Source organism: Pelecanus crispus, chromosome 7 (genome assembly GCF_030463565.1).
Source record: "Pelecanus crispus isolate bPelCri1 chromosome 7, bPelCri1.pri, whole genome shotgun sequence".
Taxonomy (NCBI): domain Eukaryota; kingdom Metazoa; phylum Chordata; class Aves; order Pelecaniformes; family Pelecanidae; genus Pelecanus; species Pelecanus crispus.
The window spans coordinates 28655402-28679067 of NC_134649.1; the positions used below are offsets into that span (position 1 = coordinate 28655402).

Here is a 23666-nt window from a genome sequence, read left to right on the forward strand (position 1 = left end):
GTTCCTATTCTACAGCTACAGGACTCACACACACAGATGTGTTTTGGAAGCATTCTCCAGATGTTTGAGTTGATATAGTAACCATCTCACTTCTCTTTCAGAACGTTATAGTGTTCGTAGCATAGAAGATGCTGACATTGGCTGATGCTGTCAGTGCTCATCCATTTTGTAGGTCAGGACCCAGGTTTCCAATCAGACACCGAGAAAACCAGGACATGTACTATGACTGCAAATTAAAGCAGTTTGTAAAAAGTAAACCTTAGCATAGCATACAAATTTTGTGCATATGAGGACAGCACGAAGTTTTCTAGGGTATTACATAACAATGATGACACTCTTTCTCTTCCTGAGATTTAGTTACTGCATTGCTTCCACCTTCTGTAACGCATAAGGCAGTAGTCATCAGCTAGTGCTTGCTAGGTTTCTTTTCCCAAAGAAGACGCATCCTGTAAATTGACTAAAGCAAGAGGTCTGTGAAATGGTTGAGTATGTAATAAACTGTCACAGTGTCTATCAGTAAATTGAAAGGCTAAGTTTATGTGAATAGCCTTCATAATGGCACTTTTCTGCTTTTACTTTCACAGCTATTTACATGCAAAGAATATCATCCACAGAGACATGAAATCCAACAGTATCCTTTCCTAACTTAATCATATTTCCTTTCATGTGAGAGTGATTTGTTGTTAATATGGAGCTTTTTGGGGGGTTGAAATAGCTGTTTCAAATGTATATAACTACTAATAGGTAATTCCTAGTAAATTCATAGAACATACACGCTTCCTTACCAAACTGTTGTGATAAAGATGAAAAAAAGTTGTGCAACAGATGTGCTCCAAAAGTGTCTTTATTTTACATAAATGATGTTTATGCACTTCTCTGTTATCCACATGCTGTACTGGATAGAAGTTGCGCCCTTTACTTGACAAGGAGATACGTGTGCGTGTGCACGCTGATGTATGTGTGCACATGTGGGTTTTGTTAACTGTTTCCCATGTATTTTTAATAAATTTAAAACACCATCACATGACTGGCAGAAATGAAGCCAAAAATCTTACTTTAAACTCAAGAAAAGGCAACCTTTTCCCACTATATTTCTTGCAAAAATGTAAGTTTAGTAATGCATATGGAGTAAAAACGTTGTGAACTGATGTCTTTTGCCTTTGAAAATGCTTGCTTTTGAAATTGCCAAGAAGAGCATCCATTGAGCTAGCTGCATAAATTGTAACTTCCTTTCATAAAATGTGAACAAAATGTTTTGCAAATATCATTAAAAAATACAGCAAATTCAGTAGTTCCATAGTCTAAGGGGATTCCCATTTTCAGTTGAGCTAAAAAAATAATCATTTTAGTATATAGGAGGTCAGGAGTTTGTGATTCGTCGTAATGATGACCATTTTTGTGAAATAAATTAATTCTTCTCCCGACATGGAAATGAGAACTAGGAGTCTGTCATGTTTATATTTCTGAATCATCTTTTTGAACTTAAAACATTCTTAAATGAAATTATAAAATGATATTTTCTTAAAATAACCCCAACAAAGAAAGTACTAGCTATCAATCTTAACAGACAAATCTATTAAGTAGATAGATTACAAATAGTACAGATGTGCCTATTTCCAGTTGAAGTAGTTAAATCATAGTTAAATCTTGGGAGATCTGCCAGAGCTTTATGTAAATGGATTTTATTTTGATAGTTGTTTCTATTTGCAATTGTTTTTTCTTAGTTTTCTTTTTTGAGTTGTGACTTCTCCCATGTGGTTAGCGATAGGACGAGAGGAAATGGGCTCAAGCTGCGCCAGGGGAGATTTAGGTTGGATATTAGGAAAAATTTCTTCACGGAAAGGGTAGTCAAGCATTGGAACAGGCTGCCCAGAGAGGTGGTGGAGTCACCATCCCTGGCAGTGTTCAGAAAACGGGTGGATGTGGCACTTCAGGACATGGTTTAGTCTAGTCTACCCTTGATTGGTTTAGTGTGGACTTGGTAGTGTAGGTTAATGGTTGGACTGGATGATCTTAAAGGTCTTTTCCAACCTAAACGATTCTATGATTCTATGACTTCTATATCCTTTCCCAATGTGTCTCTTGACACCAGCTATTTAAGAACCTGCAGTCATTGACGTTAATTAAGACAGTCGATTTCTATCCTAACTCATCATAAAGATAAATGTACAAATAATGCTGGAACATCTGGTCTTGTTTAGTCTTAAATGTTAACTCTGCAAATATGGATGCCATAAAATTACTTTTCCTCTGTTTAAGATACAACTCATAGCATGTTTAGAAAAAAAATCAGCAATATTCTTGGATAGTTGGCTTGCATTTGTGTAGCCTAACCAGGCACTTTATAATCATGTCAGAAAATTCAGAATTGTTTACTCAAGTTTTCTACAGAATTTCTTTAACAAATGTTTAGACATATTTCTTCATGAAGGCCTCACAGTGAAAATCGGAGACTTTGGTCTGGCAACTGTAAAATCCAGGTGGAGTGGATCTCAGCAGGTGGAACAGCCCACTGGTTCGATCTTGTGGATGGTGAGCAAAACATTTCACTGTTTTTAAATAGCTGGCTTTCATTCTGTTAATATATGTTTTGCCAGTTGAACAGTATTTTAAAGCTTTAAATCTAAATGAATCAGCATATGCTGTTAGTACTGTGTAGACTTTTATTCCACTTGTAGGACAAGTTAAAATTGAAGAATGAAGTGCTGCAGTGCTTACCTGTCCAAAGTAGACACCATTCGCCTAAGGATTCTCCTGTTATTTTTTGGAGTTATTTTAAATATTTAGGGCAGAGACAGGTCTGTCAGTGGAACTACAAGGAGCTGTTCCAAGCGAAGAGGAGAGCCTTTCTCCTGCTGTAATCCTGCCTTTCCCCAAATGGGCTTGTCCCACCGGAGAGCAGGCTTTGATCTGCTCTAGTTGTGGCTTTGTGGGATCAGTGAGACCCTGTCTTTCTCTATGCCCTTCATTGCAGCCTCTTCTTCCCCTGCTCCTTGCTTGGGACTTGGCAACATCCCTTTTCACGCACACTTGCTGATGGCACATTGAGCAGCTTTGGCAGGGGATTAGGGAAAGGATAGGGAGTGCTTCTTGAAGTATGGGAATGAGCGCAGGTTCATCTTTGGTACTGTGGTAGGCCATTTGATACACACCAAGATACTGCTGTTAGGCCCACTACTGCTCCTCGCCCCGCACCAGATAGTTGCAGGAGGTTTTGAGGCAGTTAAATCGTAGCAGATGAATGTCAGTTTAGGTACAGGCGTTCTTAAGTTCTACTGGAAAGTTTACGGAGCTTCTTTTGGAAGTGGTAGTGCAGTCCTTGTCTGACAGGACATTCCCAACAATTGCCTTTATGTTTAACTTCTGCCGGAACTTAAAAAGGCAGTTCCACAATTTTCCTTCCAAAAAATCACTTGGAGAAAATCTATTTAGTAATTTTTCAAACGTGCAACTTCAATAGAGTAAATAGAAAAGTGGAACCGTGCCTGTTACCTGTTAACCTGTTACCAGGTTAAAAAGCATCGTTAAAATTATGCAAGAATATCTTATTCAGCACTCAAATAAAATATTTTATTAAAGTTTCACTTAGCCCATTTTTGTTAATACTATGCAGTTTACTTAAATTCAGCACGTAGACTGATCACCAGTATTTTCCATCTCCCAGGGTAGGGCACGCAGCAACATTTATGGCATGTACTTCAGGGAAGCGTAATGAAATAAAAATGAGTTGCTGAATGCTACATATTAGTACATTTTAAATCTTTTGATACTTAGTACTGAATGAGCTGCATATATTACTTGAAACAGGTTTTCCTTTTAGAAAATTACTCTTTATTACTAGGCTTGCGGTCTTCATTGTTACTTAAGTATTTGTATTTTGAGAAAAGTTGGGAAGTGTTCATTAAGAAATATCAGGATACTTGGCCAACATTTGTTTGCGACATACAAAATACACAAATCACTTGAAACAAAGTTATAAAACCAGAAACAGTTTCTTCTTTAAAAAAAAAATACAAAAACCCAAAGCTTTTTACAGCTTTCCATAAAAGGTTTTAAAACTAACTTACCTAATAGTATGCCTATATACATGAAACAGATCTTAGAAAAAAACCCTGCATTTTTGCTTTTTGCAGTTTTTTTCATTTTAAAAATTTATAGACCATCTTTGCTGAGTTGTCATTATGTAGAAGGGGAGGTTGATTCTGTTTTCTTGAAAGCTGATATAATCTCTTACTGAATTTTTGTTGTTGTACTGCTGTACTTTAACTAGTACTTTGTTCAGTAATCCTGAGGGACTTTTTTTAGGGGAAAAAAATCTTAGTCAACAGGAAAGATACTTTGATGGTTTATATCTTGTTTTATTAAATAATTTAACGTTGTTTCTTTTAAGTTCTTCAGCTTCATAATTTTGTTTTGTTTTGCAAAGATTCAAGAATGCTCTTGTATTATTTCTTCCCCAGTCTTCAATATATGCTATTTCATATTTAGCTTTCACATTTCATGTAAATACTTTGGTATCAATTTTACAAGAGAGTAAGTCTGTATTAGAATTTTATATTTTTCCATTTTTAACATCGATACCTGTTTAAGAACTCGTGGTGAGAGACTCCGACTCAGTTGTATGTAAGATGTAACAAAAGTCAATATACATTGCAAATTGGAATAATGATAATTTCTGTAGTGGTAAAATGCTTGTTGAATTAAAGCATTGCTTTTTTTGTTTACTCATGATTTTATTTATTTTTTTAATAAGATGTAGAGTAGCACTGCCTGAACTTTTCCAGAGCATTAGGTAAAACTCATCAAAGGTTTTGAGGTATCCTTTGTTCACCAGTTTTTAGTTGAGCTCACTCTCTGCTTTCCAAACATCTTCCCCATTTCTTGTCCTTTCCGTTTCTAAGTTCTATTAATATTGCTCATAATTTGTTTCTTTTTTCCTTCTTCGACAGGCACCAGAAGTGATACGGATGCAGGACAGTAACCCATTCAGTTTTCAGTCAGATGTCTACTCCTATGGAATAGTATTATATGAACTAATGACAGGAGAGTTGCCATACTCCCACATAAACAACCGAGATCAGGTATGAAACATTCTTTAGAATACTGCATTTTATTTCTGGGCATAGTACATTTTGTTGTCCTCAAGAAATGTAAGGTAAAGACAAATGCAAAACAAGAATTGAAATGTTGTTTACAACATAATTTGTTTCAGCAGTATGTATGTGTAATTGAATGTTTACTTAAATACTGACAGTGACAGTTACTCAAAGGAAAAAAAAATCCTTTTTAATAAAATATTTTAAGTGCCCTGTTAATTCATTCATGGGTTAGTTAAAGCTTTTGCTACATCAGTAAAATCTTGGTTTATGTATTTGCGGTTATGTGAAATTTCCCTTTTGATGTTAAATGTTCTATTCTTGTATCAGCAAGATTGGATTCTGTGCTTCTTACTAAGTGAAAAAAAATAGCGGTTATTGTCAAACCTTTTAGTATTGAATGTTAGTTTGTGTGATTTAGTCTTTACTAAGTTGTAACCTTACCAAGTCAGTTAACCAATAATTACAAAGCAGCACATCAAGGACAGAAACCTCCACTGTTCTCTTTCCATGAATGCTTTTTCTGGCTTAGAAAGTGTAGAGCTAACTCATTCTGTAGGGCATGAACTTAAGACTGTTAGATCCCTTTGATCTCTGTTTTGCTGATCCTCAGTTGTGGTTTGTGGGTTTTGTTGTTTTTTTTAAATTAAGATCTAATAATGAGCAGTGTGTGTGTGTATGGGGACAAACTGTTACATTTTAGCCCCTATTATGTTACATAGTAAGTATTCCAAGTAGAAGAGGCCAGTTCTGTTAAGTTTTTTCTTATTTTTAAGGTTGTCTACAAATTTGGATATTGGAATCTGTTTTAATTCATAATATTGAAATTATATGCAAGCTTAATAATGATTACTGTCATAAAACATGTGACACTTGCCCCTCAAGTAAGTTTTCAGAGGAGGGATAGAATATTTCCTGGATTCCTGGAGAACACCACCGAGACCTTATTTTAGCAACGTTATATTGACCTTTCCACCACCCCACCCCCCCCCAGACAGCATTAGTTGAAAAAGAAACAATAGCACAGTTAGTTCTGTTTACCCCTCTTCCCCCCTAGTAAAACCTTCAAACAAACTCACTCCCCTCAAGCAACCAAGCCTACCAGCATTTTAGCAGATAATAATCCTATCAATACTAAATAGTCAACTCTAATGGCTACTTGAAGTCTCTTAAAAAATCCTGAAGAATGACCATACTAACTTGGACTAAAACAGAAAATGTATTTTCCAACACTAATTACGTCTTTTACTGTTTGTCTTGAAACAAACCAAAACAAACCCCTTTTCCTTTTTTACTGCATTAGTTATGATGATCTCTTTCAACATGCTAGCTGTACATCTCCTTTTGCAACGTGTTTTACAGAGATACCTACTGTATTAAGTGGTTGTGCTAAATTGGCTGGCTGCTTATAACTGCTCAAATTGAGGATGATTTGTCATTGCAGCCTTCAATTGAAGGAAATTGCCATGTCATGTCCATGTCACATAGTATCTCCTGTTCCATTCTGAATGCAATAGTGCCTTCACTTGTTGAGCATTACAAACCACAGTGTCACTCTGATTTAATCATGTCCTCCATTAAACAAAAGCAGGACTGTTGTTTCAGTTAACTAGTTTGGACAAATCTACAAGTATGTGCTGGTGTGTGTGCCTTTGGTACTCATGTTTAATCACTGTGGGACACTAAAGCTATCAACTAGTGAAACAACTTCTACAACTTTGGTTTTCTGCTACTTGCTGCTTCCTTTTCAGATTATTTTCATGGTTGGCCGAGGGTATGCTTCTCCAGACCTCAGTAAATTGTACAAGAACTGCCCCAAAGCAATGAAGAGGCTTGTAGCAGACTGTTTGAAGAAAGTTAGGGAAGAACGACCTCTGTTTCCACAAGTAAGTGTGTTTTCTGCATATAACAGTTTCAAAGTATTTTATAAATAGCCATTAGCACACAAAACATTCTACAGGCATACAAGCTTTGGTTGAGAAACTGAAGGTAGACATAGGAATAAAGTGCAGCCTGCTTCCTATTTTTGTCTTTATTCATATGTGCATCTTTCATAACCCAGCTCCCTTAGGCAGTTCGTAATCCTGATTGTACATAGTTCCTGTAAAGGTCATTAAAAATACTACGCATGCAGACTGAAGCAGTGTTAGGCTAACACTACAGCAGTTTGCTTTTCAACAGCTGACCCATTTTTGAGAGAAGCAAAAAAAACCCCAAAACCCACACCACCCTAACCCAATAAAAATCCAGTCTGTCTTTGTATTTACATTTTATTTTAGCGTAGGTTTGAGGGAAATGAGAGACCGTTCCTCCTTTCTTTCCACACAACTATGAACAAGCAAACAAAATCCACTGGGGATTTAAATTCATACCAGCAATTTTTGGTATTTTTACAAAGAATACTTTACCTTTTCCTGTCACTATGAGGATGATAAAGGTACTTTCTTATACTCATTAAATAGCTGGAATTAAGTATCAGCAGTTTTTGGAAAAATAACTTCCTGCTGTTACAATCAAGTTTAACTTCTGTTGTTTAAAAAGTTCTTTCTAAATGTTGTTTTCTAAACAGACTGTTAGGCAGATGATGTTACTCTGTTGGAGAATTGCCTAGATGCTTGTTAATTGATCATAATTTCTGTGAACTAATGAAAAGTACCCTCCCATCCTCTGAAACTCAGACTCCTCATAGCAATGAAACTGTGTGGCATATTCCTAGAGTGTTGTTTTCAGTGTCTCCACATACTGTATTGTTCCTCTTAAGGATATGCTTAAAGCCATAATAAATGTTTAAGACTTAAAAAGACAAGCAGCTCTAACAAGCCTTCTTTTCATTTTATGTGTGTTTCCCTCAGATACTGTCATCCATTGAATTGTTGCAACATTCTCTACCCAAAATCAACCGGAGTGCTTCTGAACCATCTCTGCATCGTGCCGCCCACACAGAGGACATAAATTCATGCACATTAACATCCACAAGACTACCCGTATTTTAGGATCGTGCTCCCCTTCCCTGGTTCTCTCCAGTGATAGGAAAGGAACAGAAGTAATAGAAATTGTGCTTTTAATGCCTCAGTGTACAGCATCAGTGCCAGCAGGATTATCTGCATCCCAGTTTTAAGAACAAGCTGCTAAGGATTTCTGCAGTTCTTATCCTGCAGGGACACAGCTCCACATTGCCTTTTTCTACAGTTTCTTTTACTGGGATAGTTAACAGACTGTAAATCAAGAGATCTATTACTATTTTTTTAATAGATGCACTTGAGCCTTATTTTTCCCATACACAGAAGCGATGGATGTTTCTTTGGCAGTGTTTCTGGATTGATTTGAATCTGTTGATAAATCGGTATTTTTTACAGCCAGGGTGGCTTGCCTCGGCGTTTGAGGAAAGATGATGCATTATGGTGCTCCTTGATTGCCCCATGCCATACGCCACTTCAAGTTGGGGGAGTTTTGCCTGAAATGGGTATCTGCAAACAAGACTGAGGGAAAAGGAAGAAACTTTCTGGAAATCAGCTCCTGCCTAAGAGCTTTCATCAAGCCAATGAAATAAGTGAAAATGCTAATTCAACACAAAATAGTTTTGCAATAGTTTTGCACATAGAAGAAAAACTCTTGCAAAAGAATGGAATATATTCTGAACTGTACTGCTCAGAGAAGGAAGCTAGCCAGTCTTGCTATGGTCATCTTCAGTAACTTAAGCAGCTTACTTTGGTACTATTGACTTGTTTCTTGCAGCCCAGTGAGGTGGTAAGTGTGGAAAGACAGGCTTTTGTGGCTGAGAAAAGGCTAATTAACAGTATCCGTATACTTCTGCAAAATGAGCATAGTCTTCATCCCATCTGAAGCTGTCGTCCAAGAGATGCACTATCAAGAGGAAACTGAGCATATACAGTTTTTCTTGCTGATTTGGGTTTTAATTTTGTTTTTATTGCTCCTGAGAAAATGCATTTATTGTAAGCCAAGGTTCCTCTGATTATCTTATTTTAATAAAATAAATTAAATTTTAGGTTTAAGATTCAATGTCATCATTTAATGTAGTAATCCATAGTTCTGACATATACATCTAGAATTGAAAAACTCAAGAAAATGACATTCTGAATAATTTTTTAAAAGTATAGGTAGTAGCAGTTCAAGTAAAAACACAGTTGATATGACAACCTATAGTCCAATCACATTCTTTAGTAGGTGTTTTTTATTCTACTGTAATCTTTCAGCAACGTCTACTTATTAAGATACCTACACTGAGGTACTATCAAGCTATTTAACTGCACCATTTTTCCTCTGCATTTTATTTTCTGTGAACCTGTTTCTACTTAAATAGAAGTGAGTGTTGTCTTGGCTAAACTCCACAGATGACAAAAAATAGGCGGTTTAATCTAAGAATTTATTTTTTAAAGAGCATACTGTTTAAATATGTTCATTAGGGAAATAATGGAAGCCAAGTTTCCATTCTTGGAATGGAAGCTTGGGATTTTGTGTGTTTCTCTGTGCATCCAGGTAAGTATGGGGCTCCTATATGAACACATTGCTGAGGTCTAGTGAGTGAAGAGACAAGATGTCTGTAACCACTGTTATCTCAATCTAAACTGCTGCCTAAAATTAGTTAGGCAAAATACTTTTGCTGTGAATTTTGACAGCTTACATGTGCAACTCTTAACTGCCTGCAATGTCCAAATAGCTATTTTGGCTTCTTATTTGCAGCAAGCAAAAAACCCACAAAGTGCTTATGAAAGGGCAGAGAGGAACTTGAAATACATAAGCCAGACACATACTTAAAAAAATAGTATCTAGACTGTTTGTCCTCAGAATATGATTAACAGTACAAGAAGGGTGGAATATTAGTCCTTAGGTGATAATTGAGCATGACCCTAAAATCTGCTTGCTAAAAAGTAAATTGAGGGTTGATGGAAACTGTTCCATATAAGTTCTGCATGATTTTTAATAATACTTGGTATTTTAACCGCAGCCCTCTCTAAACATGATTTATCTTCATTTTAATACAAAAGAATTTAAGAAGGGGGAAGAAAACCGGGGAAATGGTAAGCTGGTCTTACTTTAGCTCTAATTTCCAAAAAGAAACCATTAACTCCTAATTTTTAAAACAGGTTGTGTCTCTTGAAAAATTAAAATATTTTTTTATAAATAGGTTTATTTTGATGAGCACTTGATGTCAAATGAGATGAAAGCTGCTAAGTGAAAAATTGAAAATGTCTGAGTTTCTAACTCTTACTGCTCTTACATTAAAACTTCTTTTTATGTTGTCCCTAGGTAGCTTTGAAAAACAAGTTATCTTTTTAATTTCAGACTACTGTTACGTGGTTTATGTCATCTTGGGGCAAAGTAAATCGGGAATGTCTTAAGGTAAAGATCATTCTCTCCATTGACTTTTTTTTTTTGTATATTTTATTACTGAAAATATTTCTCTCTGGGCAAAAAAATATGTGCAAGATGCGCTAGAAACAAGCTTCAGCAGGGAGGCTAAGGGGTGTAAGTATTTTGGGTTAGAAACTATGTCTGGGCAAGTGCTCTTGAACATTCATCTTACAGTACTACATCTCTCTTAGTGATACTTTATTTTCTTTCACCTTTGTAAATAGTGATGAATATGACACTGATGTGACTTAACTAGAGTAAGACATTCACTGGTGCCTTCATATGCCAGTTTTAAAACAAAGCTGACGAGTAAGTGGTTATAGATACCGACAAGCTAAGGCCTGACTTTGCAGTAAGCATTGTTAAAAATTAACTTTAGAGTAGAAATAATTGTGGAAAAGTTACATTTTCTAGGTCAGAACAGAGCGCAAAATTTGCATGTTCAATTTGAGGAACTGTTACAGGTCAGCAGAGATGGGGGAATTCTCCTTGTTCTGTCGGAACCCTTATAGAAATGCAGTATTTTCATCCAGGACGTTTCTTACCTTCAGTTTTGACCCAGAAATGCCAACCAACAGATGACGCAGATAATCCTGGAGTCACTACTTTGGTGCTGGTTAAAAATGTTTGAATCCCAGATTAAGGTTCCTGCTGTTTCCTTCATGACAGTGACCCAGATCCTACTTTTTAACCATCAAAGCAGTGCCCTATTTGCCATGCTGACGTAAGGTTTTTTGCACGTGTCTCTGAATATACTTTGCTTCACAATACAAATAATTTTGGTCATCTCAACAATCACGCTTTCTGAAATGCTTGAACCCTTAAGCAGATAAGCAACCTTTCAATGGTATGCAGTCTTAACCTCAAGCTATCGGTTAGATTGGCCCTCTGCTTATTTTAAGATTGTATGTGGAATGTGCTTGAGAAAACTCTGCTTGTACTCCAGTGTTTTAATGCTGTATTACTCAGTAGCCATTTCAGTTGTATGCAGACTGAATTTTTGGTTTAACTGCAAAGTTAATACAAACAGCTTAGCAGAATTCACTTCTTGTATCAAATTTCACAATCAAATTGCTTTTGCTCAAAGCTTTGGCAACATCAATTAAATTTTTAACAAAAATAAAATTCAGTAACAAGTCTGTTAACTCAGAAGAGATGTGCCTTAATACCTCACACCTCCTGGGCCTTTAACATTGCTGTCCTAAATCTGCCTTAAAAGGCAAATGGGCTGCTGGAGGCAGAGCCCTCCCAAAGAAGGCTACAGGTGAAGGAGCCAGCTGTCAGGGAGTACTCTGGAGCCTGCCTTGGCCAAAGGCTGCAGCGTGGCCACCTTCAACCTCACTTACCGGACGGTGTTTGAACTCCTGCCTGTGCTTTCAGTAACACTATCTGCCAGCTGCAACTGGGGTGGGAGGTGCCTGGAAATGGAGCTGAGCTAAGACTGTATTACAGCTTCAGGAAGGTATCTCTCACTATGCTGGAGGTACATGGAGATGGAAGAGCCTTAAGGATCAGCCACACAGTTAAGAAAAGCAGCAGTTAAAACTAATTGTTTCTTTTGTCACTGAAATTATTTATGTTGTAGAGTTGCAAACTGTAAGATCACTGACATAAGGAGATCAGAAAATTACTTAGTTACTGCACTGAATTTTGGCTACTTCATTTATCCTGAATCAAGGTGTCTCTTCCCATTAGATAATTTGAACTAATTCAGCTGAAGAAAAATGTAACTATTCCTGTTGCACTGACTATTGAAAGTAACTACGTACTCTCATTATACAGTTTCCAAAATCCACTTTGTGTTGTAAGTTTAATTTAGCTGTATGTTGTGACTCTAGTATTGCTCTGCCTGAATATATTAATCAGTACAGTTGTATTTGCTTTACAACAGGTGCTCTAAGGGACACCTCCTGCTGCTATATGCTTTAATGATTTTAAAACAATGCTAGGAACTTGACTTGCACAGCCTTTGAGAGCCAGGCAGTGTCCAGGCCCCACTACTGAGACACTCACTGTAAGAATACAGTAAACTTGATTCTGAACTCTAGGTACTACTCTGAGGTATAGCGTATTAGTTCTTAAACCTCCTTTTCAAGGAAGAAAAAGCTACACTGACCATTATTTGCATTTAGTTGATTTAGCGGGGGGGGGGGGGGAGCACCCAAAATAGATTTCGGAAGTTTTTAACAGCTTAAGCTTTAAAGTGTAGGAGAGGAGCTGTATTTACACTACGACTCAGCTCACAAGACAGCATATATTAGGCCAAAGAGGGAGAAAATCCTCTTGGGATTAAGGGATTTTTTTTCCATGCAATCAATTTAACTTTTTAAATATATTTTAGTATTTTTGTTGCCATACAAAAACTATCTGAAAACTTTACCAGGACTGCACAAGTAAACCACAGGGCACATTCATTCTAACAGTGCTGTAGAAAGTTAAAGCATCGCTAAATAAATAGCTAGATTGCTATAGAAGACAGCACCTTTAATTCTCTTTATTGAGAAGTAGCAGAATCCTCATCAGCCCCGGAAAGGTGCATGAAAAGTTCTCCAAGTTCTGTTACTTCATCGTCTGTGCTGGCCACAGTCCTACTTTCTCTGTCTTCAATAAAGTCCCACAGACGAACAGAATTGAAGAACTGGAATAGAAGAAAATCTGACTGAGATTGAACCAGTACTTGTCACAGTTCCATGAAAATATTTTCCATTATCAGTCTTATTTCTTCATTAAACAAAAAGTCAGAAGTTGAGATTCAAAAGCTGGGTTTGTGCTAGCATTTACTACCACTCTCAGCAACACTTGTTAAATTCAAAGTGACAACTTCTCCCTTTAGTGTTACAGTATGAATATAAGTGTTACAGTATGAATATAGTGAGGTCAAACTGCCCAGTGTTGACAACCTGTATCTACATTAAAGCAGTAGGCCTGCCTTGACCATTCAGGGTGGTGGCCAAGCCATAATGCATTTTTGATAAAGCTTTACCCACTCTAGCTGGTCTTATTGCCAGCTATATGCAGGCAAGTGAGATGAGTTTTTAATACTGCAGGTGAAAGCTTTAACGGCAGAATTCCTTTGAAGAAAGGTTTGCCATGAGAAGGCTTGGTTGAAAAAATAAATGATAATAAGTTTTTGCTATTAAATGAAAAGTGCCTTCTCCTTTCCCTAACAACAAACCTGTGCCTCAAGGAAAATGGAGGCATGCTTTCTTCACTTCTCCAAGGCCATGCATTGTATCAAACATTTAAGTAGTACACTTTACATTCAAAATGTGTTTTTAATTACACTTGACTGGAGTATTCCCTTACCCGCACAGTCCCCTCAGAGCTGAGCTGTTTCCGTGGTTTTTCAGGTTCAGCTCGTGTCCCATCTGGATAAGCATGAAGGTAAAGACACTTTCCTCCAAACGGGCAAGTTCCTTTCCCTTGTTCAAAGTACTTGCAGGGTTTTTTCCTGATATAATTAGAAGAGAGAGAGTTACTGCCTTCAGCTAGTAGGAAATAGATACAGGTCACTCTCCATGCCTGCTTATCTCATTCTTAGTCACTGATGCAAAGTACTATTCCTGTTAACACACCAGGAGTTCTGGTCTCCCATTCCCTAACTGATAGTGGTCAAAATAGATGGGAAAGATTATTAGAAGTGAACAAAGAAATACATACAAGAACAGCATCAAAAGAATTAAACTATCTTAAGAGCCGGAAAGTGAGGGATGTTCAAAGAACGTCATCCATCCTTATTGTGGCTTAGCCCCAGCCAGCAACTAAGCACCACGCAGCCGCTTGCTCACTCCCCCTGCCCCGATGGGATGGGGGAGAGAATCGGAGGAGTAAGAGTGAGAAACACTCCTGGGTTGAGATAAGAACAGTTTAATAATTGAAATAAAGTAAAATGATAATGATAATAATAATAATACAATAATGATAATAATAATAATATACAAAGCAAGTGATGCACAATGCAGTTGCTCACTACCTGCCGACCGATGCCCAGACAGTTCCCAAGCAGTGATCACTGCTCCCCAGTCAACCCCCCCCCACCCCCCCCCCCCCCAGTTTATATACTGAGCATGACATCATATGGTATGGAATAGCCCTTTGGTCAGTTTGGATCAACTATTCTGGCTGTGCCCCCTCCCAGATTCTTGTGCACCTGGCAGAGCATGGGAAGCTGAAAAGTCCTTGACTAGCATAAGCAGTACTTAGCAACAACTAAAACACCAGTGTGTTATCAGCATTCTTCTCCTACTAAATCCAAAACACAGCACTGTGCCTGCTACTAGGAAGAAAATTATCTCTATTCCAGCCGAAACCAGGACAATCCTACACATGCATTTTCATCATAATGAACAAATCTGTTGCTATTTCTCTAGCAACATTCCTCTCCTGTTTTTTCTACCACTACATTTTTATGAACCTGTTCCTCTCATCATCTCCTTTGGAAGTTCTATGACAATACTTTGTTAATTTAAGTTGCCATCAGCTTTTTTGTTCAACTAAGCCATTCTAGCTCTGTAGCAAATTTTTTATAAAGGTGTTCCTTACAAAGGTCATAACAACAGTACTTGGAGTGGTGGGGAGGGGGTTGATGGATTGTTCTGCAATGAAAAACATCTGAAAAGGAAACTACAGAGAAAATGCAATTGAACTTGTAAACTTAATATGCATATAGTAATGAAACTGGTTCCTAAGGCATAGATACAGTCTACCAAATAGCATCTAAATGAAGAAAGCACACCGATAACAAAAAAACCACAAACCCCAAACAACCAACACCCCCCCCCCCCCGACCCCGCTGCCCCCCCAACCAGGCAGCGCATTAAAAGCGGAATGAATTTGGCTTGGTTTAGAACTTAAGTGGTCTGTGACTTCTAGGTTTGTAGGTCTGACTTTTTCCCTCCTGTGCTGGCATATAAATCGGAATGGATTTGTGCTGGCATGACCCCTGTGCTGGCATGACCCCTGCTCTTAGCTTAGACTCTGCTTTATTAGCATTTTTTCCATTCCATGAAATACTAAATTCTCAAGTTAAACTGACTGCCAAGAGTTCTATCCATAAAACACTCTTTGGTAAAGAAATTCTGTCTGCCTGCAACACGATCTGTTAGTCTTAGCTGAGCACTTCAGCAAAACCCCTTTTTGTATCCCCTTCTATACAACAGGTTGACAAGAGCCAAAACCCAACTTCCAACACCACCCGACACCTCTATTCCAGTAACACAAAACCTCACCTTACTGAGAACACGGCCATTTAAAAACTGCACTAAGCTGAGGCTTTTGAGCGCAACTCACTACCCTCAATTCAGTGTCCTTATGAATTAAAATGAAAAATCTTGACAGCAATAGGGTACTGAAAACAAACCCTATCTGAAGAACCTCAGTTTAAAGTGATTGATTTTATTCAAATATTTTGCTTGACTATAACATGAAACAAGACAACATGCTGGATTCATTTAATGGAGCAGTACTGCTTTCAACAATTCTGCTGCTGTGTTATAACAGGACTCCAGCGACTTAAAGCTTCCCAAGCAGCTGAAAAGCTACTAGCAACAGCTACACACAAATTTAAGTTAGGCCTATTTTTTTCTGTTCTCCAAAGGACACATTTAAAGGTTGGTGCACATCACAGAATAAAGCTGCACAACCTTCAGCAAAATAGTCATCGCTCACTCGGGTCAAGCACAGATCTGCTTGTTTGCCCTTAAAAAGAGTAAGCAAGGAGGTGAGTAATGATACCTTACTGTTCTGCAAACTACATAACCCAATACACGTTCCAGGCAACCACAGCTTTGCAAAGCTGCTCTAAAACTACCCGTCAGCAGACCTCTCCCAGTGCTCCAAGCACCGGGCAAATCGTTATTAGACAATAAAAGGAATGCAGTCACATAGTATTTTCCATTTCCAGTAGACATTGCAAAAGCCCTGTGAATTTTTATCCCATACCTCAAGAGACTATTACATTTACCTTCCCTATTTGTTTTCCTCAGTAACTGACAACCTTCCAGGCAATTACGTCTAAGGGATCAACAGAAAATGCATGAGGCCAATGTTGGCAAGTGAACTGAAATAGCTTCAACATTTCAGAGCACAGTGAGTTTGAATAATTTCTGATCTGTAATTATGCAACAGACCCTTTTGTAGCAGTCACAAAGTTAAAGTGTTACCAGAGATTAAGAGTTCTCTGTAGAATGGTTTGTAATTACATAAAGTTTAAAAATACAGGCACTTTGATTAAGTCTTTGTGTATCTATCTTAAGGACAACGTAAACAGTGTTTGTGGCTACTGAACTTACCCCACTCCCTGCTTAAATGCTTCAATCAGCTCATTTTTCTTCTCCTGGTCTTCTACCCAGTACGCACTGGGAATGACAAATTCGGATATCACGCGGCACTCCGGGCAAGACCTTAATGGATCGAGACAAAACAGCAATGCTCTGTTACTTTCTGAGAGTGATACTCCTCAATAAATTAGCCAGGAACAGCAGTCTCCCAAGTGAAAGGGAGACGGTTTGTCACACCGAAGTGGCAGACGCCTCCTCCCTCACACGTAAGTACAGCACACGTGCACAATTGTTATCAGTTTCAACTGAAATAATCCAATTCAGTGCAGTCAGGGCTTGCGCTACCTTGCGTTTGTTTCTAGACTCGAATAAAAGTAACAGGTATTTCCTCAATATGCAGAAATAAACTGCATCTGCTAATCCCAATATGCAGAAATAAACTGTAACTATTACGCGAGTACCGCAGCTCCCATGCAGCCGAAAGCCAAACCTGAAAAAAGAAAAAGGAAGGTCTCTCAGCCTTTTGAAACGTGATCTGACTTCTACTAGCAGTGGTGAGTTGTTCGCTTAGTGGTTTTACAAGATGGATTTCTACATGAGGAACTAAAATCAAGAATCAAATATCCAACTTCAGGTACCTCAACAAGCCTAGGAAAGGCTTTATTACCCCCTCCCCATAAGTCCCATAAAACACCATGTCTCCCATCAGGCAGTGCTTTTAGAACAAAGCCAAGTCCCTCCTTTAGATTAACTTTGCAACAACCATACCGGTTTTTGTTTCAACATTATGGAGAAAGGTAAAAAACATGTTTGAAGATTTTGTGTTAGTATTTAATCCATACTCAAACCAGTTTCCAGGGTGCTGTTTCTGAAGGAAAAGCAACTCTCAGTCCCTCCTGCTGGCAGAATATTTTGGTACCTGTCCACCAGAAGCTCGACTCCAATACAGGTTACATTCTAATGAGCTAACGTTCACTTCAATGAAATTTATAATGAAAGTTGTGCAGAAAAGTCTATTTTGGCACATGACTGAAAATACTTCCCACTTTTTCCTCAGTATGCTTGTAACGTCAGAGAGTTTTCAAAGAGATGCTCAAAAAAGGAAAGTGCCCTAATTGGATGTTTTAAATTCTCTCATCTAAGGAGAAGCATGTTTGGAATGCATTTTTTATAGAGCTAGAAGATGAAGGCACTTACTTAGATAAAGATAAATGTGTGATTAATGGGACATTTAGCTTGAGTAAGCTATCACTTAGAGAAAAATCCAGTAATTAAGCATATACCTAGAAAAAAAAGGAGTTACTTTTTTCCCCATAGGGTACTGTGAAGGGCACAGATTAATAAGGCCTTGGCTGTTCCAGGGTCCACAGGCGTGTACTCTGCCCCACTATCAACACAATGAGAGAGGGCTAAGTTACAAAGGGCCAAGCTCTTCCCACACAGGACCACAGCATGTAAGTAAACTGTGACCAAAGGATACCCGATGCGTCCTACTCGTCTTGAAGGTAGTTCTTCTCATAGCCGTACTCCAACGTCCTCAAACTTGGCAGCACTTGGACCAGGATTTTCTGAGCTCAGATCTTATTAATGGCTATCTTAATATTTACAGCTACAGAATCCCTGATCACCGGTTTTATTTCTGTATCAAGTCAAAGCACACCAGAGAGCCCATCTCACTGACAGAGCCACAGAGAAGAGACTCTGGTTAACATCAGCTTACTTTATGATTGGATTCTCGAACTGCTTGGCACATCTCCACTGCCGGATGCAAGACAAGCAGTACGTGTGATTGCAGTTGGAAAGGATCCCAAACCTCCTCTCGGAGGCTGATGGTTTCTCGTACACCACTTCCATGCAGATACTGCACACTTTGTCCTGGCTTGCCTGGAAGGCAAAGGCCTTCTCCATGTCATGCTCAAATGTTGCCATGCACATCTGTCACAGGAAAGACATCATTGGTTATTGCAGTCCATATATCAGCCTGTTCCTTGTAAAACAAAAGCATCTATGACAGGGATCTATATCAGGAAAAATAAGGTACGCTGATTAGGAGCATCATTCCTACCCTTCATTGTCATAATCTAAGAACATTAAATTCAATCACATATTTCAGCCCTTGTTGTCTGTAGCTTCAGGAGTATCAGAAATAAAACTGCCCAAACACTCTTCATTTACACCTTTCTAAATCTCTGTCATGGAATAGGTATTGCACAAGGAAATACTTCAAATACCCCTAAACCCATCTAACTCAGGGTCCAGAATGGGTGCCACACACAAGATGTTACACTGCTTAGCATTAAGGCCATGCTCATTCACTGGATATTAAGCTTTACCCCAGCTAAGGAATTAGTCTCTCAGTTAGGCTTTCCTCATGCCTCAGCACAGTACCCCTGTAGCGACAATCAACAACCAATTTACACTTTCACAGCACCACTCAGTGAGCTGGTGGTTATACCTGCATAGTTTTACCTCTTTTCAAAGTTCTCAGGACTTGACAAGTAAAATAAATTTAAAAGACTTTAAATCATAATAATAAAAAAAAGGACACAAAATAATTCCACGCTAATAGCAGCATTCTGACTACTGCACATTCTCATCCAACACACACCTCTGGTTCCAGAGCTGAGCACCTGACAGCAGTGGTGACAGGATACCCTGCCAGACATCAACGAGCTCCTGGGAGAAGTGAGAACTCCTACACCAGCACGTTTTGCAAGTATATGCTGACTGCGCAAAACCTGAGATTTTTAACCCCTTGGATTCTACTCCAGATTCTGGAGACACTTGTGATTCAGTAACCACTGCTGGTCTTTCTCCTCCTCAGCCTTGAGAACTCCTGTTCCTGAGCAGCCCTGACCTAAATCTGGTAGCCAAGCTGAGAAAAGAGCAGCCCCTTAAGTCCATCTTTACCCATCCAATTCCTCATCCAGTCCCCCCAGCCATCCTACTTCAAGTTCAGCTCCAAAATCTTTGTACTCCACTCAGTCTGTCCCTACTTGACCCTGCCCTGAAATCAGCCACAACCAAGAAGAGACACCTGAAGAGGTGACTCAGCAGACCGGCAGGGCGATCCCTCACAACACACCAGCAGCCACAGTTCCTCTCCCCCACTGTACATAACGTACCATTGAGATGTCATGCAAGCTACAAAAGATATTCTCCTGCCAGAATTTTAGGGTGTTCTGGGAGAAGGCTGCAGGCAAGTTTCCCATAAGGATGAAATGGGAAAAAAAGAAGTTGCTGTAAAAGGCTATCTGCGTCACCGTTACCAATGAAGTCCTAGATGCCTGAACAGACCACTCTTAGAATCATTTGATAGCTACAATAAAACAAAAGCTCTTTGGAACAACAGGCTCTTCCACAAAACACATCTTTGGATTTTAGAGCAAGCAAACCAAACCTTGCACTGAGCAAAGCAAATCGCACGCTGATTTCACGTTAGTATTACCATCTCATGAGCCTTCCTCTGTTCTTGGTCAAAAGGGTGAAGTACTTGCAATCCACATATCTCGCACACGTCTCCATGGAGATAAAGGCAGCGATCTCCGAAGTGGCATGCTCCTGCTGCAGCGTAAGGACACAGCTGCTCTCCATCAGCACAGGAGCTTCCAGCTACTGGATCTTCCAGTCCGCTGCAAATAGCTTCCAAATATGAATGGGGCTTCATTTCCAGATTATCATTTTGGTCACTGCAACACACCGCATCGCTTGTGGCACTGGGCTTCTGCTTTTCTTCATTCAATCCACACAGATCTTAAGAAACATAAATGTAACATGAACCATACAACACTGCACAAAACCTACACAAGAAGCTCCATATACTTTCCAATGATTACCTGGGGTTTTTTTGAAAAATGTTTTCTTCTCAATGAAATCTCATCTCTAAGCCCCTTTTGCTCACAAATCACAAGAATTTTCACAAACTACCTATTAAAAAGTTTGATTTCAAGATTTCTTCAGCTGTTTTCTGTCTACAAATAGGCTAAAAAATCCTTTCATGTCACATTAGGGCAACTGGCCCATTTGGTGCGACAGTGAGAACAGGCCGGACGAGCGTGCAGGGGGGCTCAGCCCCGCCTGTCAAGCATGGACGGATGTCTCCGTGCTTGTGTTCCTAAGGGCTAGCACAATCCTCCAGAGCGCATGTGCCAGTTACCCTGGCACAAAGCAGCCAGGTTTCTCACCATTTCAAATGCCCTCATGTTGAGAACAAAATGCACAAAAAGATCTGAGGGGCAGAGATATTTTAACCAAAAAAACCAAGTCAAAACAAAAGAACGCCCCAAAAAATCTCCCAAAACAAAAACCATCCTTCAGGGAACACCAGGCTAAAAGCCAGTCAGCTAGACATGGTCATTAAAACGTACTGAGAGGCACAAGCGTTTCCAGGAAAGAGGCCTCATCGGGTAGGAAGTCCAACTGCACCTCTCCAGCTGTCCACAAAACTCACATAATAAAAGGAGAAAAACTACTAATTCCTATCAAGGATCAAGGAGGACGAGCACAGCACCACTCCCACTCACTTCTGTCCCTGAGCACTAGCGTTTTCTTCTCCCGTTTGCCAGTCTCATGCAGTTTGCTCCTGATTATCGGCGCGCTGTGCTCAGGAGGATGGCGAGGGTTGTGCAGCGCTGCCGATGACAGGGGAGGTGGCGCAGGGGCCGCTGCACCCCCTGACGCAGGAAGTCTGGTGTGATCATACCTGTGAAAGGAAAAAGACAAAACAAGTGTTACAAGGCTAAACTTGGCACAGTGGCAGGACAGCTCCCCTGATGAATATTTAAACAAAATAAAACTGAATAGCTACTTTTTTTTTTTTTTTAAAGGATTGTTCTGACAAGTTGACTGAACTGCTCAGTCTCTTTCAAAGCCAGACTAAAGGGTTGCTCAGCCTCAGAAAATGGATGCCTCCGAAAGCAGAGCAGAAGCAATCAGCACAGTAAAGAGGCTGGCCCAGTAAAGCCATGGACACACCCGAACACTAGAATATTTTTGATAGGAACAAAAATATCCTCCATATCTGGTTCTGGTCCCGTACTTGCCACACGCATGAATCGCTTATGTGCATTGAGTACTCCAAGCTCCAGCAAAACAGCTGGAGTATAACTGCAACGCACTTTGCAGCCATCATTACGGTCCCATCACCGTTTGACGTGGTCCCCGTGAATAACACGGCCGTCAGCAACATTACACGTTACTACTTCAATGTGAGCAGCTAATGGAAGCTACAGAAATCACTAATGTTCAATCTCCTGATCCAAGTTTGGTACCATGAACTAAGCAAAGGAAAGGAAATATAGCTAAGCCGTTGCAATCACAGCAAGGCCATGAGATCCCCTGTTGTCAGGTGAAGGTACAAACACAGGCTTCTCGCCTGTGACCAGAATTTTTCCACAAAGGAGCCATGGGCTGCCCTGATGGATTGTAACAACATTAACTAATGCATAGTATTTACTAGAGCACTTCTCAAGAAGTTTTAACCAGAAGACTTCAGGACAAGGTGTGATACTGTTCAGCTTTCCCACCAAACCTTGGGGAGTTCAAGACACTTTGCTCTAAGACAGAACTAAAAGTCCTTGAAATTGTGCATTCCAATCTGCATGAAGGAGGCTACGAGCTACATCAGAACTGAGCAAAGCACTGCCAAAACAGTGCCCACTTCCAGCCACTTCAGTCATGTGGAAAGCAAACCATGCCACCAAATGCTATTTCATGTGAAGTTGCGGGGTCTGTTTTTTGCATTTAATCCGTCTTACTTAAATAGTAAGAACCGGATGAAAAACATATGTGAAACCTGAAGTTTAATTTCTACAGAGTAAAATAATTGCTGAAGCTGAGACAGAGGAAAACTATAATATTGGATCTGTAAGCCGGGTTTGGTACTGGGAGAAAAAGCTCATATTTAATATATTATTTCCTTCCCTTCGTCATCTTATTTTCAGTCTTTGATTCCCTGGGGTTTAAACCTTAAGGCTGACTGCATGCGATTATCATGCCCAGTTCTTCTGAACTCACTATTCCAAAAAGACTAAGGTCTTTACCTGCACCGAGCTCCATAGGCACACTGTCCCTTCTGGTAATACTTGCAGATGGTAGAGGATTTGCTCGTAGATAAATCGTGCGAGAACAGACACTTGTTTCCCTCCCGACACACTCCTTGCATATAGTACCTGGGGGAGAAGTGGTTCTGGTCAGAGAAGTCTGGTTTGTAAAGATGAGCGTAAGAACGGTTTTACTTCCCAGAGAAAACTTTCGACAAGCTTTTCCATCCAACCCTGACCTCGCTTCCTTCTCAGAGTAAAGATCCCCTCTCAGGAGGCTGCACACAAGGGCGTGCGCCAGCTGCCTGCACCCGCGGCCCCGCTGGGGACCGCTTCCCCGCCCGCAGGCAGCAGCGGGCACCGGGTAGCACCCGCCGCCGCCTCCTGTGAGAGCACCCGGCCGGTTACCGCCGCAGCGGCTGGCGCTGCCGGGCCCGGGCTTCCCCAGGCGGAGGGAAACGCGCTCCCGCGGCGTGTGCCGGCGGACGGGACCGCGCCAGGGGCGGCACGGGGGCCGGGGCGGGGGAGGCCTCCGCGACCTAGCCCTGGCCGTGAGCAGGCCCCGGGCGGCTCGGCGGGGCCGTACGGCGAGGCGCGGGCCGGGCCGAGGGAGGGCAGGCCGCGGGCCGGGCCGGGCCGCGGCGGCGGCGCTCACCTGCAGGTCACCTGCTTCGTGCTCATCCTCGCCCCGCGCCGGCCCGCCGGCCCCCCGCACCGGGGTTCCGCTCCGCCGCGGGGAGGAAGGGCGGAGCCGGGCGGAGCCAGGCGGGGCCGCGACACCACCCCCCGCCGGCGGCCCGCACGGACGCTATTCACCGACGCGCCGCGCCACAGAGGCGCGTCGGGGCGGGCTAGAGCGCCGCTCGCCGCGACCATAG

The 23666-nt window shown here is 40.4% G+C and overlaps 2 protein-coding genes across 7 annotated transcripts in view; one reads left to right on the forward strand and one right to left on the reverse strand.

Annotated features, from left to right (window-relative positions):
- The window catches only part of RAF1 (Raf-1 proto-oncogene, serine/threonine kinase), a 45894-nt gene extending 36785 nt beyond the window's left edge, over positions 1-9109 (forward strand). For all 3 annotated transcript variants that reach the window (XM_075714528.1, XM_075714529.1, XM_075714530.1), the window contains 5 exons: positions 585-631; positions 2414-2532; positions 4950-5081; positions 6848-6982; positions 7949-9109. In XM_075714528.1, the coding sequence (XP_075570643.1) occupies positions 585-631; positions 2414-2532; positions 4950-5081; positions 6848-6982; positions 7949-8089 (574 nt within the window). In that variant the 3' untranslated portion in view covers positions 8090-9109. The remainder of the gene's footprint in view (positions 1-584; positions 632-2413; positions 2533-4949; positions 5082-6847; positions 6983-7948) is intronic.
- Positions 247-23483, reverse strand: MKRN2 (makorin ring finger protein 2). Of its 4 annotated transcripts, none has more exons than XR_012831213.1 (10): positions 23444-23483; positions 22789-22917; positions 21271-21449; positions 20196-20500; positions 18468-18682; positions 16760-16870; positions 13776-13920; positions 12952-13107; positions 10009-11082; positions 247-258 (listed from the first exon to the last, which is right to left on the reverse strand). XR_012831213.1 is itself a non-coding variant. In XM_075714531.1 (8 exons), the coding sequence occupies exons 1-8, from the start codon at positions 23467-23469 to the stop codon at positions 12964-12966; spliced, it is 1254 nt and encodes a 417-aa protein (XP_075570646.1). In that variant the 5' UTR covers positions 23470-23483; the 3' UTR covers positions 12625-12963. The 4 variants fall into 4 exon arrangements, 2 of the variants coding, with proteins under 2 accessions (XP_075570646.1, XP_075570647.1); XR_012831214.1 differs by lacking the exon at positions 247-258 and adding an exon at positions 8553-8575 and having other exon boundaries at positions 11015-11082; XM_075714531.1 differs by lacking the exons at positions 247-258; positions 10009-11082 and having other exon boundaries at positions 12625-13107.
- Positions 23484-23666: the final 183 nt, after the last annotated feature.